This window comes from Paramormyrops kingsleyae, chromosome 1 (genome assembly GCF_048594095.1).
Source record: "Paramormyrops kingsleyae isolate MSU_618 chromosome 1, PKINGS_0.4, whole genome shotgun sequence".
Classification (NCBI taxonomy): domain Eukaryota; kingdom Metazoa; phylum Chordata; class Actinopteri; order Osteoglossiformes; family Mormyridae; genus Paramormyrops; species Paramormyrops kingsleyae.
In genome coordinates, this window is record NC_132797.1 from 15,125,411 (window position 1) to 15,139,571 (window position 14,161).

Here is a 14,161-nt window from a genome sequence, read left to right on the forward strand (position 1 = left end):
GATTAACCGCATGGGCATTTGGGTTCATGTCCTCGGGGGGCACCAAGCAGAACAACCCCTGCATAAGCCACCCCCCCGGGCCCATTCATTAATGTATTATAAAAATGAATGCAATATTATTGTGGTGTGTCAACAGTGACCACTGATCACCTAATTCTTCTGAATTTCATGAGCCCCCAATTAACTCTGCGTTCATCCTGACATGATATCACATGTGCTGCTGCCCAGGGGCACTTAATACTCTGAATCCAGGCTGGATTCTGCCGACCAGATTATTCGAACCAGCGACCTTCCGTTCGTTCACGCGCGCAGCATCCTAACCTCACCAACGGTTTAATAATTAGTGGGCTGGCGCAAGAATGCTGTCAATTATTGTCATATTTATACAAATCATAAAAGAGAACATAAAGCATGCCGATACAGTGACTGTCTTTGCACTTGGATGTATCATTTATGTTGAACCACAAACAGATCCCAGAGAATCGGTGATGCCATTTTCCTGCTGTAGGTACCTGTGTTCCCCAGGGAACATCCTGTGAGAGGTGTTTGTTCAATCCCCCACTCCCCTCCTCCGGTGGTCCTGCTGAAAGGGCACCGTGCTAACCGGAGTTAAATGTGAGTCCGCCTTAGTCACAAGGGAGAAAGAGGGAGATGTGAGAGGAAAAGTTGACCACATGTGATGCATGAACGATTAAGGGTGCATTAAAAACGGGAAGCAACCTCGACATGGGCTATATTAACAGAGGATGTGTGACTGATATGGAATAGACAAGCGATATAAAGAGCGCAGAGTATGTCAGCAACACTGAGTGTAAGACCGACACAGGGTTTACTACACTTTAATGAGCACTAAAGCAAAGGCTCTGAGCACTGATGACAAGTAGTGGGGTTTCCTTTGTCCAGTGAGGGTTAGGGTTAGGTTTAGGTTTAGGGTTAGGGTGGTACCATGATGATAGCAACACTGGCATCACAAGACAGACATCTGCACCTTCAGGAAACTCACCATTCTGCCCATTCTATGGCTTTACATGACATCCTTACAGAGGACCGCGTGATGTGACACTGACTTTTATTCATTCAAAAAGCAGTTCAGTTTATCCATCTTATCCATACACACAGGGAGAGCATGGAAATCCGGCCCAGTGCCGGGAATTCAACCCCCAACCCTGGAGTTAAGTATCAAGTCGAGTCGAGTCGAGTGGGCTTTACTGTCAAAGCATCAATATTCAGGTACACAGTGGCATGGAATAACATCCCACCCCCCCAAAAAAAAACATGGTATGACATACAAAAACAACGAGTGACTGGAAAGGTTTCACTGTACTTACAGTGCAAAAACACAAGACAGTGTGAAATGGGGGCTAGACACAAGGGTTACGTACATAGTGCAATGTGTATGTAAACAGTAAATAATTCATGAATGGGTGGCATAAATACAGTGAACTGATCACCAATAAATAGCTAAATAATAATAAGTCAAAGAATGCAGTGCCACCCACTAAGCCACCTACAGGTTAAATTACTGTTTCATTTCTTTGATTTAAAAGCTGCCTTTCCATTATAGGAGTGATTGATACACACACACAATCCCTGCAAGCCGTGAAGTTCTGGCACATTTGAAATGTATCATTTCTAACCTCAGACATTTCAAGCCTTATGCTTTTCTGTGCAGTCACACCACCCTCTTTCAAACTGTGTAAATTTCAAGGGTCTCGGGTAAATAAACGATAAGCTGAGTCTGTTTCAGATATTCATGAAATATTCAGACGAGCGCGTGCCGTCTCAGTCATGCAGGACGGCTTTCAAACGTGCCGCTTCTGCGGAAACCGCCCCCCTATCCTCAGATATATGTGCGCGAGGACCTGGTGAACAAATCCAGCAGCTGCTACACTACAGTGCAATGCCTGCTTTGTTCCTGGGGATGACAGACTGGCTGCTTCTTTTCACACATTCATTTACATTTAGATTACGTGGGAAAGCTTTAATCCATCTTGTTGCTCTCGCTTAATGGATGGTAATTCCGGGGCAGGATGGCCTGGATACCCTCCCCTGGACCGTACCCTCATCAAGTAAAACGCGCCGCTTCAGGACCGCGGACAGCGCCAGCTGTGACTCACACAGGCTCAAAGGGAAGCAGGAAGGGGCCAAATTCCACAGTGCTGTCATACTGGTATAATTGCCCTTGTCATGAAACCAGTGGGGCCACCTGGGTCTGCGCTTTGGAGCATCATTAAGAATGCAGTGATGAAGATCCACAGCGCTTTGGAAGGCAGTGATGAAGATCCACAGCGCTTTGGAATGCAGTGATGAAGATCCACAGCACTTTGGAATGCAGTGATGAAGATCCACAGCGCTTTGGAATGCAGTGATGAAGATCCACAGCGCTTTGGAATGCAGTGATGAAGATCCACAGCGCTTTGGAATGCAGTGATGAAGATCCATTCATTTTCCATACATTTACCTACATAGACAGTTTGGCAACCTCGCCTGTTTTTGGTCTCCTGACGTATGAGGCAATGGTACGAACCATTGTGCCAGCCCTACAGCAGGGGTGTCATTAGGCCTGTTTTACCTCCCCCAAATAAATGTTTGTCAGCTCCCCCAAATAAATATGTATTTATTGGCTTAAGTCATGAATAGTTTGCCATCAGTCCCCCCCAAGTAAAGATTCACCCCCCCTATCCATTCATCTCTAACTACGCCCCTGCGCTACAGTAATGATCAATCATGAAAAACTACCTATAAATAATGCAACGCAAACCGATAAAGCTTTAATAAAAGTCTGAATTATATCCGTTGGTTTTTTTTTGTTTGTTTTTTTTGCACAAAAGGCCAAATCCGAATTTTTCGAAAGCAGACAAGTGAACACGAGGTTACGCCCCTATCTTCAGATGTGTTCCACGGTCCGTGGCCCTCACAGAACGGAGGCGAGGTCGCCATGGCGATGCAGCGGTGAAATCACAGCCCCTCTCTGCCGCCAGAATCAATTACAAGGGAATTCCAACGGAGGAGGACAGGGTAAAAGAGTGGATCTGGTACGTGACAGCAAATTAACGCTCCCCCATATTACTCTCGTTCGTATCCCGCTTCTTTCTGCAGCTATTAGTCTGTCAGGAGAAACCAAGGCCTCGCCAGACTGCTTTGAGCACGATGGTCGTCACCGTCTTCCTGGCTCCAGATGGTACGGGTCAGGGGTGAGCGATAACTCAGGTATGCAAGGAGCGCTTGTTCTGTAAGATCAGGGCCGTGCGATCTACCTCCTGAAAGGAGACGTCTGTCCCTGGATGTATCTCACTGCAGCTAAAGACCAGCCGGGATGCTGGATTGGATTCACCCAGCTGTTCCTGCACCATTCCTCATTGAAAGCGGCTTCAACAGGATCTTAGGACAGCTATCTCGCCAAATCCCCCATGCACACTCAGATATATGGTGGGGTATATTACATATATTTTTCTAACGATGCTGCCTTAAATAAAATAAATGAAGGTTAGACATACCCAGACAGTTCAACATATGACACAATCCACTGTAAGGTCCTTATAAATGCAATCGTTGGTTATTCTGAGAAAGCAGTAGCAAATACTGTCCTCTGCTCATTGGCATACGTGTTACCAGGGTGATGATACACCCTTGCAATAAAGATGGTAGCATGGAAGCGTTCTCCTGATACGGACGTAACACACCTGCTTCAAACCATGCTGCCCACGTCGAGGTTGAAGCTGATGCTGCTGATTGGCATAGAGACAGAGCTCCGCATTAATGGAAAGCCGTAATGAGAAAATGAGCGCCGCGCAAGGACAAGTGAAATGCGGTTTCAGTGTCACGGGGTGGCAGATTCCCACCACGGCCTGGCAGAGGAGAGCGGTAGCAGGGCGTGCCAGCGTGTGCCAGCGAGAATGCCTGATTGGCACCGGACTCTCATTCCACACGCTTGTGTAATTTGAAGTGGCACCTCCGACCGCCCTGTCCCTTGCAGATCTGCCCTGCTGCATGCCGGTCGAGGAGGCAGCTGCCAGACGTGGCGGGGTGGGCACAGGATGATCTGGCACGACGACGGACCCCCGCCACGCCTCATCACTAGCCCCCGCCCCCGCCCGCCGTGCTGCTTCCCGTTAGCTGGTGTTCCGACAGCTTCGCCTCGGATGTCTGCTCCCTAATTCTTCATTTCCTGCCCCATTTCTGAAGCGTGAGGCTATTCGCGCAGCATTTGCTGCACTCCATGTGTTGTTCACACCCTCTGTGATGTCGTCCATGTTGTTATCGATGGAATCCACGTTGGTATTTGATGTCCAGGTTAGTATCCATTACTTAGGTGAATAATATGATCATTTATAACCATGCTGCCATAACTGATGGCACTTTTCCAGCCTTGTCTGGTGTATGGACTAAAACTCACCAACCAGGATGCTTGTCATCATCGTCTGGATGTTAAATGACAAAACCCCACCAAGACTGCCAGCTTCACACAAGCCAGGTTAAACACTTTGACGAAACCCTAGACACCCCCTCGCTTTGATCATGTGACAACCGACCCTCCCCCCCCAACACACACAAACAATTTACCCATAATTCCTCGTGCCTTGCTGCTGCTCCCTCTGTAGACCTTCTCCCATGCAAACTGAGCAGTAGTCAAGCGGCAGATGCATCCGCCTCAGGTAATTAATGCGTCGGCTTCTCCTGCCAGCTCTCTCACAAACATCAGATAACACTTTTTTTTCCCTGCCTCCAACTTCTTTGATTAGCATATAAATAATTTCTTCTCAGAGTTATATAACCAATTGTTGACTCACAACACACATTCCTCCTGTACCAGCCCTAGTCAGTCACCCGAGTCGGACATTTACATTTCATTTTAATTATGTCGGTGAGCAAAAATCTAATAAACTGAATCTGATTGTTTAGGGCTTTAAGAGCATGTACTTTACCAAATATAATTACTGGAACATCGTCAGTTATCGCTAACATTGTAGCTCTTTGATACTAATGATCATGACATGGGTTAAGGGGTCATTAACGATAATATCCATGCGGTGAAGCTCACAGTTTTTTTCATAAAGGAAAGAAAAACGGCTCCTCTGCTTTTGCGGCTATTTTCCGAAAGTGTCCGAGCCTTGCTTTCATAAAGCCTGCTTCAGGTCACTCCAGCTTTCCTGTGCAAAGTGCACTTCGGGGAAATATACAGAGTATCTATATCCTCGCCTTTCACTGGAAAGAGCACTCTGTTGTTCTTTTAGAAATGAAACTATATATAACATAACAAGAAATATGTCCTATAACAAGACTTCAGAAGGCCCTAAAGTTTAATTAATACACTAATTAGTATCAATAAATATATGGACAAATTAAGTTAATATCTCACCAAGCAGCCTGCCACTTTGATATGGTGCTCAGTGTGAATTTGCTTGATCTATACAGTACAGTATAACATGCATGTTTTGTTACATGCAAAATATTAAATTAGTATTTTGAAATAGTTGTTCGACTGAATAAGTGAATCTAAATGTCTCCTTTCAGTATGTCTGCATGTGGCAGTGCCCCGAAACTGGATTGGCACCCCCTGTAGGATCTGCCCCTTATTACACCCTGTGCTCGCTCTAATGAACCTGACTGGAATTTTTCTAAGTACTTGTAAAAAGCAGCTGGTCTGTTTCTTTGCTTTCTGTCGTTGCCCCTCTATGGTAAATGTGCTGTATTCATCCATTATGTTAGTTTCCCTGCAACAAAAGGCCGAGCTTGTGCCGAAGTGCTAGTGCTGATTTAAATGGACCCAGTCTCTTGTGCCACACTCACTGCCGCAGTCCCACGGCAGGCGTGTATTTGGAGCGCGCTGCGGTTTCTGGGCTATTGACACTTTTACATGTGCTGTGTTACTGTTTTTTTTCCCCTTCAATTCTTTTGAAAGCCAGCACAACGCCCCTGCAGTGACGAGCTGGATTGTTTGACTGGCTGGGTTCGAAATATAAAAAAATGCCAAGTTGCTCCCAGCGAATCCAATTCTTTTCCCCGCAGTCTGATACAGCGTCTTATTAGACAGTAAGTTCATTTGACTCTCCATTCTGCATTTGTCATAATCCTTTCAGTTCCGCAGCATAAAATATGAGATATGTGGAAAAAGTTCACATTGAAATGTTTCTGAATTGGCTTCCTTCCCACACTGGCATCACAAAAGGAATGCCAGATGGCCCGTTACGATTTGGGAATCCGGCATGTCAGAACAATGTTTTTCCAATGACTGAGCAGAGTACACCTTCGGCAGGGCAGAACACATCTCCAGTAACACAGACTGAGCTCTGAGCCTCACCGTGGGGTCTCCCGTTGCCACTGGACTGGTTTCCGCTCCAGAATGCAGCAAAAATATTCTAACAGCTGGTAACTGACTCATTTAAACTGAAATGCTGCAGGACACTATGGGTGTCAAAGCACTGCCTACTAGCAGTCTAGCACTACCCAGGAAAAACTTGCAACTGAGATACCTGCAGGGTTTTGATCGATCTATGGGAACAGTTAAGATGACAGGCACCTAAGGCACCTACAGGCTCCTGATTGGTCTGTGGAAAGGGCTATCACTATAGCCAGCTAAGATACCTGCAAGCGTCTGATTGGTCTATGGGAACGGTTAACGCTATAGCCAGCTAAGATACCTGCAGGCTTCTGACTGGTCTATGGGAATACCAGCAAACTCCTGATTAGTCTGTGGAAAGGGCTATCACTATAACCAGCTAAGATACTGTACCTGCAAGCATCTGATTGGTCTATGGGAACGGTTAACACTTTAGCCAGCTAAGATACCTGCAGGCTTCTGACTGGTCTATGGGAATACCAGCAAACTCCTGATTAGTCTGTGGAAAGGGCTAGCACTATAGCCAGCTAAGATACCTGCAAGCGTCTGATTGGTCTATGGGAACAGTTAACACTATAGCCAGCTAAGATACCTGCAGGCTTCTGACTGGTCTATGGGAATACCTGCAAACTCCTGATTAGTCTGCGGAAAGGGCTATCACTATAGCCAGCTAAGATACCTGCAAGCGTCTGATTGGTCTATGGGAACAGTTAACACTATAGCCAGCTAAGATACCTGCAGGCTTCTGACTGGTCTATGGGAATACCTGCAAACTCCTGATTAGTCTGTTGAAAGGGCTAGCACTATAGCCAGCTAAGATACCTGCAGGCGTCTGATTGGTCTATGGGAACGGTTAACACTTTAACCAGCTAAGATACCTGCAGGCTTCTGACTGGTCTATGGGAAAACCAGCAAACTCCTGATTAGTCTGTGGAAAGGGCTATCACTATAGCCAGCTTAGATACCTGCAAGCGTCTGATTGGTCTATGGGAACGGTTAACATTTTAACCAGCTAAGATACCTGCAGGTTTCTGACTGGTCTATGGGAATACCTGCAAACTCCTGATTAGTCTGCGGAAAGGGCTAGCACTATAGCCAGCTAAGATACCTGCAGGCGTCTGATTGGTCTATGGGAACGGTTAACACTATAGCCAGCTAAGATATCTGCAGGCTTCTGACTGGTCTATGGGAATACCTGCAAACTCCTTATTAGTCTATGGAAAGGGATAGCAGTATAGCTAGCTAAGATACCTGCAGGCGTCTGATTGATCTATGGGAACGGTTAACACTGTAGCCAGCTAAGATATCTGCAGGCTTCTGATTGGTCTATGGGAACGGTTAACACTATAGCCAGCTAAGATACCTGCAGGCGTCTGATTGGTCTATGGGAACGGTTAACACTATAGCCAGCTAAGACATCTGCAGACTCTTGATTAGTTTATGATAATGACTATCATTACAGCCAACCAAGATAACTGAAGGCTCCTGATTGGTCTACGGGAATAGCTAACACTGTAGTCAGCTGAGAATCCTGCATGGTCTTAATAATGCAATGATGTCGTCCACATGAGACATCTAGCAAATGAAAATTCCCTCCTGCCCCTTGAGGAGAAGCAACGACAACTGTGCTGGAGATCATAGTGCCACTGTTCAGAAGAGAGGAAAATCTGTAGTGATATCTCAGGGTTTTCTGTTCCTCTGCCCAAACGTCTCCAACTCACTCATCTCACTTCTTCCTAATGAGAAATCAGACTGGAAAGTGCAGGCATAGGAAAATATAATATACCTCTGCAGGGACTTGGAGGAGTTGCAGGTTATCTTTACTGCACTCCATGATGTCTTGTCATGAGTTTACTGGAAGATCCCACTTGCTTCCTCTCCTGCTTACCATTCATTGCATGTCTCCGTCTGAAATCTGACTTCTTCCTCTCGTGACTCTGATATCTCCTTCTTTAAATCTCTTTTCATGCTGTGTTCTGCAACAGCAAATCTCGGAGAAATATTTCAGACGACAACATTCCTTGCTAAGTGAAAAATGAGATATCCAGCCTTTCTCTCGGGAAACGGAAAGGCAGCTCTGAGCTGTATAATTTTCCCGCAGGATAGCCTCAAAGCACAGCTCCCCGAATTACAGAATTTGGGAGGAGAGCAGGCAGACACTTCTGAATTTAAATGGACTTTCCTTATGGGCTAAAACTCAAGAATTCTTTCCAGTGAGTCAGCAACTTGGAACAGCGCAGTGGTGAGATTCTTCCTAAAATTAATGTATGCATGTATACATGTACATGTGTCTAAGACGTCATATAGGGTCAGTACACTGTAAAGATAACATTGTTAATGTTATAGCCTCACGTGCTTTCCAGAACATTCTAAGGTCACCTCAACCTCCAAATTAATCAAATTCATTTTGAGTTACGAGGAACAACACAGCAGGATAGGCTATGTTTATTACATCGCTTTACATACACATGGGTTGTAGAGCTAACATTTGCGAAATGTTTGTTTAGCGCAAACAGCAAATGAAATAGGACAACAAGGTAAGAGGTGCAGGCTGTCTGCTGGAGAGCAGGGTTTTAGTGGGAGATGTTCACCATGAGGTCTCAGTGGTGACAAGTGCTGTTCTTCATAAACACTCATAAATACCTTTCAGGTTTTAAATGATTATTTTGTTATGCTGCGATGGAAGATGCACCTCACTTTACAGCTCCAGGGATATCAGGTTTGGCAGCCTGGGAATCTGGCAGCCTCGAGGACCCGGAGTGGATGTTGTGTTTCATGGAACATCATGGAAGGTGACCGCCACGCTCCCCCTAACAGAATGCAGCCACTGCGAGTGTAGGAGACGCGAGAGCAAACAAAGCATACGAGCAAGTATGCGGTGCGAGGGCAGCGCTGTGCCACACAAACAGGAAGTAGTGAGGGCAGCGCTGTGCCACACAAACAGGAAGTAACGAGGGTAACGCTGTGCCACACAAACAGGAAGTAACGAGGGTAACGCTGTGCCACACAAACAGGAAGTAGCGAGGGCAGCGCTGTGCCACACAAACAGGAAGTAACGAGGGTAACGCTGTGCCACACAAACAGGAAATAGCGAGGGCGGTGCTGTGCCACACAAAAAGGAAGTAGCGGGGGCGGTGCTGTACCACACAAACAGGAAGTAACGAGGGTAACGCTGTGCCACACAAACAGGAAATAGCGAGGGCAGCGCTGTGCCACACAAACAGGAAGTAGCGAGGGCAGCGCTGTGCCACACAAACAGGAAGTAGCGACGGCGGCGCTGTGCCACACAAACAGGAAATAGCGAGGGCGGTGCTGTGCCACACAAACAGGAAGTAACGAGGGCAGCGCTGTGCCACACAAAAAGGAAGTAGCGGGGGCGGTGCTGTGCCACACAAACAGGAAGTAACGAGGGCAGCGCTGTGCCACACAAACAGGAAGTAGCGAGGGCAGCGCTGTGCCACACAAACAGGAAGTAGCGACGGCGGCGCTGTGCCACACAAACAGGAAATAGTGAGGGCGGTGCTGTGCCACACAAACAGGAAGTAGTGAGGGCAAGCCGGAATGTCACTTCCTGTTAGCCAGGCCGCATGGATAAGGGGAACCTTCATGAAATCTTTTTCGTGGTATAGTAGTAATTCAACACCCGCATGGACTAACATTATAGTTATAAAACTTTGGTTATATATTGTTGCTGAACAATGAAAACTGCATATGTCCCACTTTTTGATGATTGTGACTTTTTACTATAGATATTTTATACTTAAATATGCCCATCGGCCTCTGTCTACTGATGTTTGCCATTTATTTGACCAATAAAAAGATGTTTTATGAAGTCATCCATCTATCTCATTAGAAGAGCTTTGTGTGATGGCAAATATACAGTACAATAGGGCACTGATTATGTCCAAACATTTAGACTGGCTGTCAATAATCTGCTGAGTTCTTGGAATATAGCGAACAGGAGACAAGGCTCGAACTAACAATGCGTCATTGGAACACATGATGAGAAAAGTACTTAAGTCTGCGTTTGCTAACAACAATAAATCCATTTAAAACATTAAACTGCTCACTGACAGCTGTGTAGTGATGAGGTTCTATTTGTGGTCTTGAGGGTGTTTCATTGTGTTGTTTTATGTTTATTTTTACAAAGTGGTTTCTGCGAAAATGTGTTTCACACTCCAGAAATAATGCATTTTTGGAGATACGTGTTTCTCATTGGACAGTGATGATATTTTGCCTGAGGAAAAATGCATGAATCTGAGACCAAAATGAAAAGTTAAAACAGCATTCGAAAGGAAAAGATCAAAGCAATTCCAATCTATTACAGACCCGTGTAGCAAATCTATGTAACACTTTAATACTTACATATCAAGTGATATATACTATATGTTGAATTAGCATTACATACATGATCATACCGAACATCATGGGACTGATTTTCCAGAAAACACGGGTGAATATGCATATATTTAAGCCGACAGCAAACCCAGATCCTCTCCTGACAGGACGACTCTGGGATCAACTGGAAACGCAGAACACAGGTGATGCAAAGACAGTCATCACGAGCAGTTGGGCTCGCTAAATGCTAAACAGGGGCTATCGCGCCATTCGTGCATCTTGACGCCTCCACACATTCCGTGACTTTTGCGATGATGGTATAGCGCGTTGACGTTTCGGATCTGCTATAAGGTACACGTTCCCGAAGCTAGCTGGGTCCTAAATCCCCAGGTATCTGTTCATTTTACCCAGGGCATCGCAGACCGTGTTCAGGTCACTCCGCAGGTCGTTCACCACGTTCTCTATGCTCCTGGTATCCTTAAGCAAGTCGACACTCTGCGTGTATGGGTTGTAGTAAACTGAGAAGGGTCGCTGAATCGTTTTGGCAAATTCCCTGTAGAAGGGAGAGCACAGGTATTAGTCTGACATATTCACTCCAATTTGAATGGTATTTCCATGACCAAATCATTTGCTTAACAAGCAGAAAACTACCCCCACACACACTCCCGGGATCAATAAAGTTCTATCATCCTATCATTATAAACAGTGAAAGATATTTTGTGCCACCAACACCAGTTTCCATAACAATACAGAGAAAATATGGAGGGAAAAAAACTCATTGTTCTTGCTGTTGTGTTTGCACTGCTAATATATACAGTGTCCTCACACTGCATAACTAATGTCCCAAGTTTCCAATTATAACGTCACTTAAAGAGCTCCCAGAAGTCAATCTGTTTCATTTAGCATGGCGGTTGCTAAGGTAACAGTTCAGGAGAAACATTTACTTACATATAGCAAAAACCTCATGAATGCATGCATGACTAGATAATGATTCCATTGTACTCAATACATAAATACAGCAATGAGATTCTGAAGCACTACAGGCTTTTCACTTACATCATTAAAGCAAGGGAAACTTACTCACTGGTCATTACTCATGTCAGTGCTATATTATGTATATTATCCGTGGTACCTCATCTTTTCTTTGGCTTCTTCAAAGCTTTCAGAGACAAAGTACACATCCTGGAAGGTGGTAATGAGGCATTCTTGAAAGCATGTGGTCCTAGGGTCAAATGGCTTTACTGCAGCCTTGTCTGAAAGCGCGTGCTGTGGAGACAGAGTGGGAATCAACAGGGAGACAGGGCCCTCCCCCGAGCCACATGCCGGACCAATAGGGAGACAGGGGAGTGACCCAGGTCAGTGAGAGGGGCGGTACCTTCAATTCTCCAATAGAAGACAGTAGTCCCGCCCCATAGGCTCTCAGCTGTCCGTCCTGCTTACACAGGCCAAACTCGATGGTGAAGAAGTAACACTGTGTGAAAGGAGATCAAATGGTGAAGGGAGAGGGCTCAAACAGAATTTAAAAAAATTAAGAGCTGATATTCATCCTTCTGTGTATGTGCCTTTAAGACAGCAAGCTTAGGGAACGTTAAATTCCGACAAGGCAAGTCAGAGATTCGAGAATCCTTATTGAGCATGGAAAACTGTCCAACCACATCTGTATGTGAATCCAGCAAGATGCCAATGAAACAGACCCCACCTGGGGGGTCTACATGGGCCTCCGGTGACAGACGGATCACCAAAGGCAGCAGATGTGCTGCCAAGCTACCCAGATGCTGGGAAAACTAGTATCCATACTGTAGTATCCATACTGTAGTATCCATACTGTTTCTCTTGACCTCATAACTGACATTAAATTGCTGTCACTCCAAAGGTCAAAAGGTTGCGTACATATGAAACTGCAGCCGTCTCCAGGGCAGGAGTTACCATAAATATTATTAACATTAATATTTATTATGTAATTCTGTCATGTAGATGTTTCACAATTAAACTCTGTTTAAGTTACTGTCTTATTCTCTGAATGATTAAAACATGCTTTTGCATGTATTATCTTACTTTTGTTCATTGCTGATCAAGATGGATCGTCATTGAAAAATCCCACAAAGGAACTAGCGAGACCATCTTGCCGCCATCTTGCACATCAGTTTTGGCACAACTGCCGAGTCTCAAAGGTTCAATCATGAATTTCTCTGAGACGATTTTACAAGCACCTGCGCAGCCTGAGAGAATCCGGTCTACTGATGGGGGAGACATATTGTTGTCACTCCTCCCCCTGCGCCTCGTAGCCTTCGTTTGGCGTTGACTGCCTTCCCGCAGTCATGTGACATGTGGACATGCACATGCAGAACATCACACGCGGGAAATATCACCCAGCTCAGGAAGCTTATCCCCTCACCTCCATAGGTCAGCCTCTCCCTCCTAGCTGAACTGGGATGCCACCCAGGTATGTTTGCTGCCAATAGAAAAGAATAATTCCGAGGAACGACCTCGCTATCAGGCAGGAGGCAAAGAGAACAATTAGCCCCAGCCTGAGTTTAGCTTCCGCGTCACGGTATCGGCTCCCACAGGAGAAGCTGCGATTCATGTAACATCTCAGTTACTTTCATTCAGGAAGAAAGGTGCTCCCTGCAGACATTGCCAAACAAAAGCCCCATCCGCCGCGAGAAAGCGAGTCCATCCTGCTAATAGCCTTTATCCGTAACACCCAGGGGCCGACATATCCCTGTAGGAGGGAGATAGGTAAGACCCGCCCCTTAGTGAACGAGCCATCAGCAGTCTGGGGTCCCTCCCTCGAAGCCTCCATACCAGATCTGCCCGGAAAGATAGAAGAAGGTTCCGTGAATCAGCGCTTAAGCGCCCTGCTTTGAGTCACATTCACCTTCTGGCCAAGTACACAAGTACAACAGGAAACTACTGATATTGCATCTTCTTCCCTGTATCTCCTTTAGTTTAAACCAACCACAGAGCCATAAGAATGGAGCTCCAATGCACTAGGACACAAAAAAGTAACAATTACTTATCACTGGGGCTGTACCCTCAAGGGTCTGCCAATTGTACCCTAGCTGTAGTTAAATGTAACTTTTAAGGTACAGAAATGGACCCTGAGGAACATTGTTGTACCATTGGGGAAACTTTATTGTTTTTTGTATCTTGGGGAACAAATCTGTACCAGGGCTGCATGCTTTTTCTGCAAGTGTAAGACATAAGGTTTATTGTTTAGGTTTATATAATATTATATTCTAACGCTTAGCTTTAACGTTGTATTATTTCATGTGTGTTGTCTGTTGGCTTTAATTATATATTCAGTTACGCTATTTAAAATATAAATAGCGTGAACAGAATGTGTCGCCGACTGCCTGTTAGCGTTGACTATCATTATTGTGACAGGATGGTGTTCTGTGATTTTCTGAAGGTGAGCGATGCTTCTGTTCCAGGCAGAGGCTTGCAGGGATGTGACAGTACATTTGGAAGCACTTTCCCAAG

General features: G+C 45.4%; 1 protein-coding gene across 2 annotated transcripts in view; it reads right to left on the bottom strand.

Moving 5' to 3' along the window:
- Positions 1-8,792: 8,792 nt before the first annotated feature.
- Positions 8,793-14,161, bottom strand: part of tph2 (tryptophan hydroxylase 2 (tryptophan 5-monooxygenase)) — a 29,789-nt gene continuing 24,420 nt past the window's right edge. For both annotated transcript variants that reach the window (XM_072710232.1, XM_023826399.2), the window contains 3 exons: positions 12,054-12,149; positions 11,811-11,944; positions 8,793-11,231 (listed from right to left, as the gene is read on the bottom strand). In XM_072710232.1, coding sequence (XP_072566333.1) covers positions 11,057-11,231; positions 11,811-11,944; positions 12,054-12,149 — 405 coding nt within the window. In that variant the 3' untranslated portion in view covers positions 8,793-11,056. The remainder of the gene's footprint in view (positions 11,232-11,810; positions 11,945-12,053; positions 12,150-14,161) is intronic.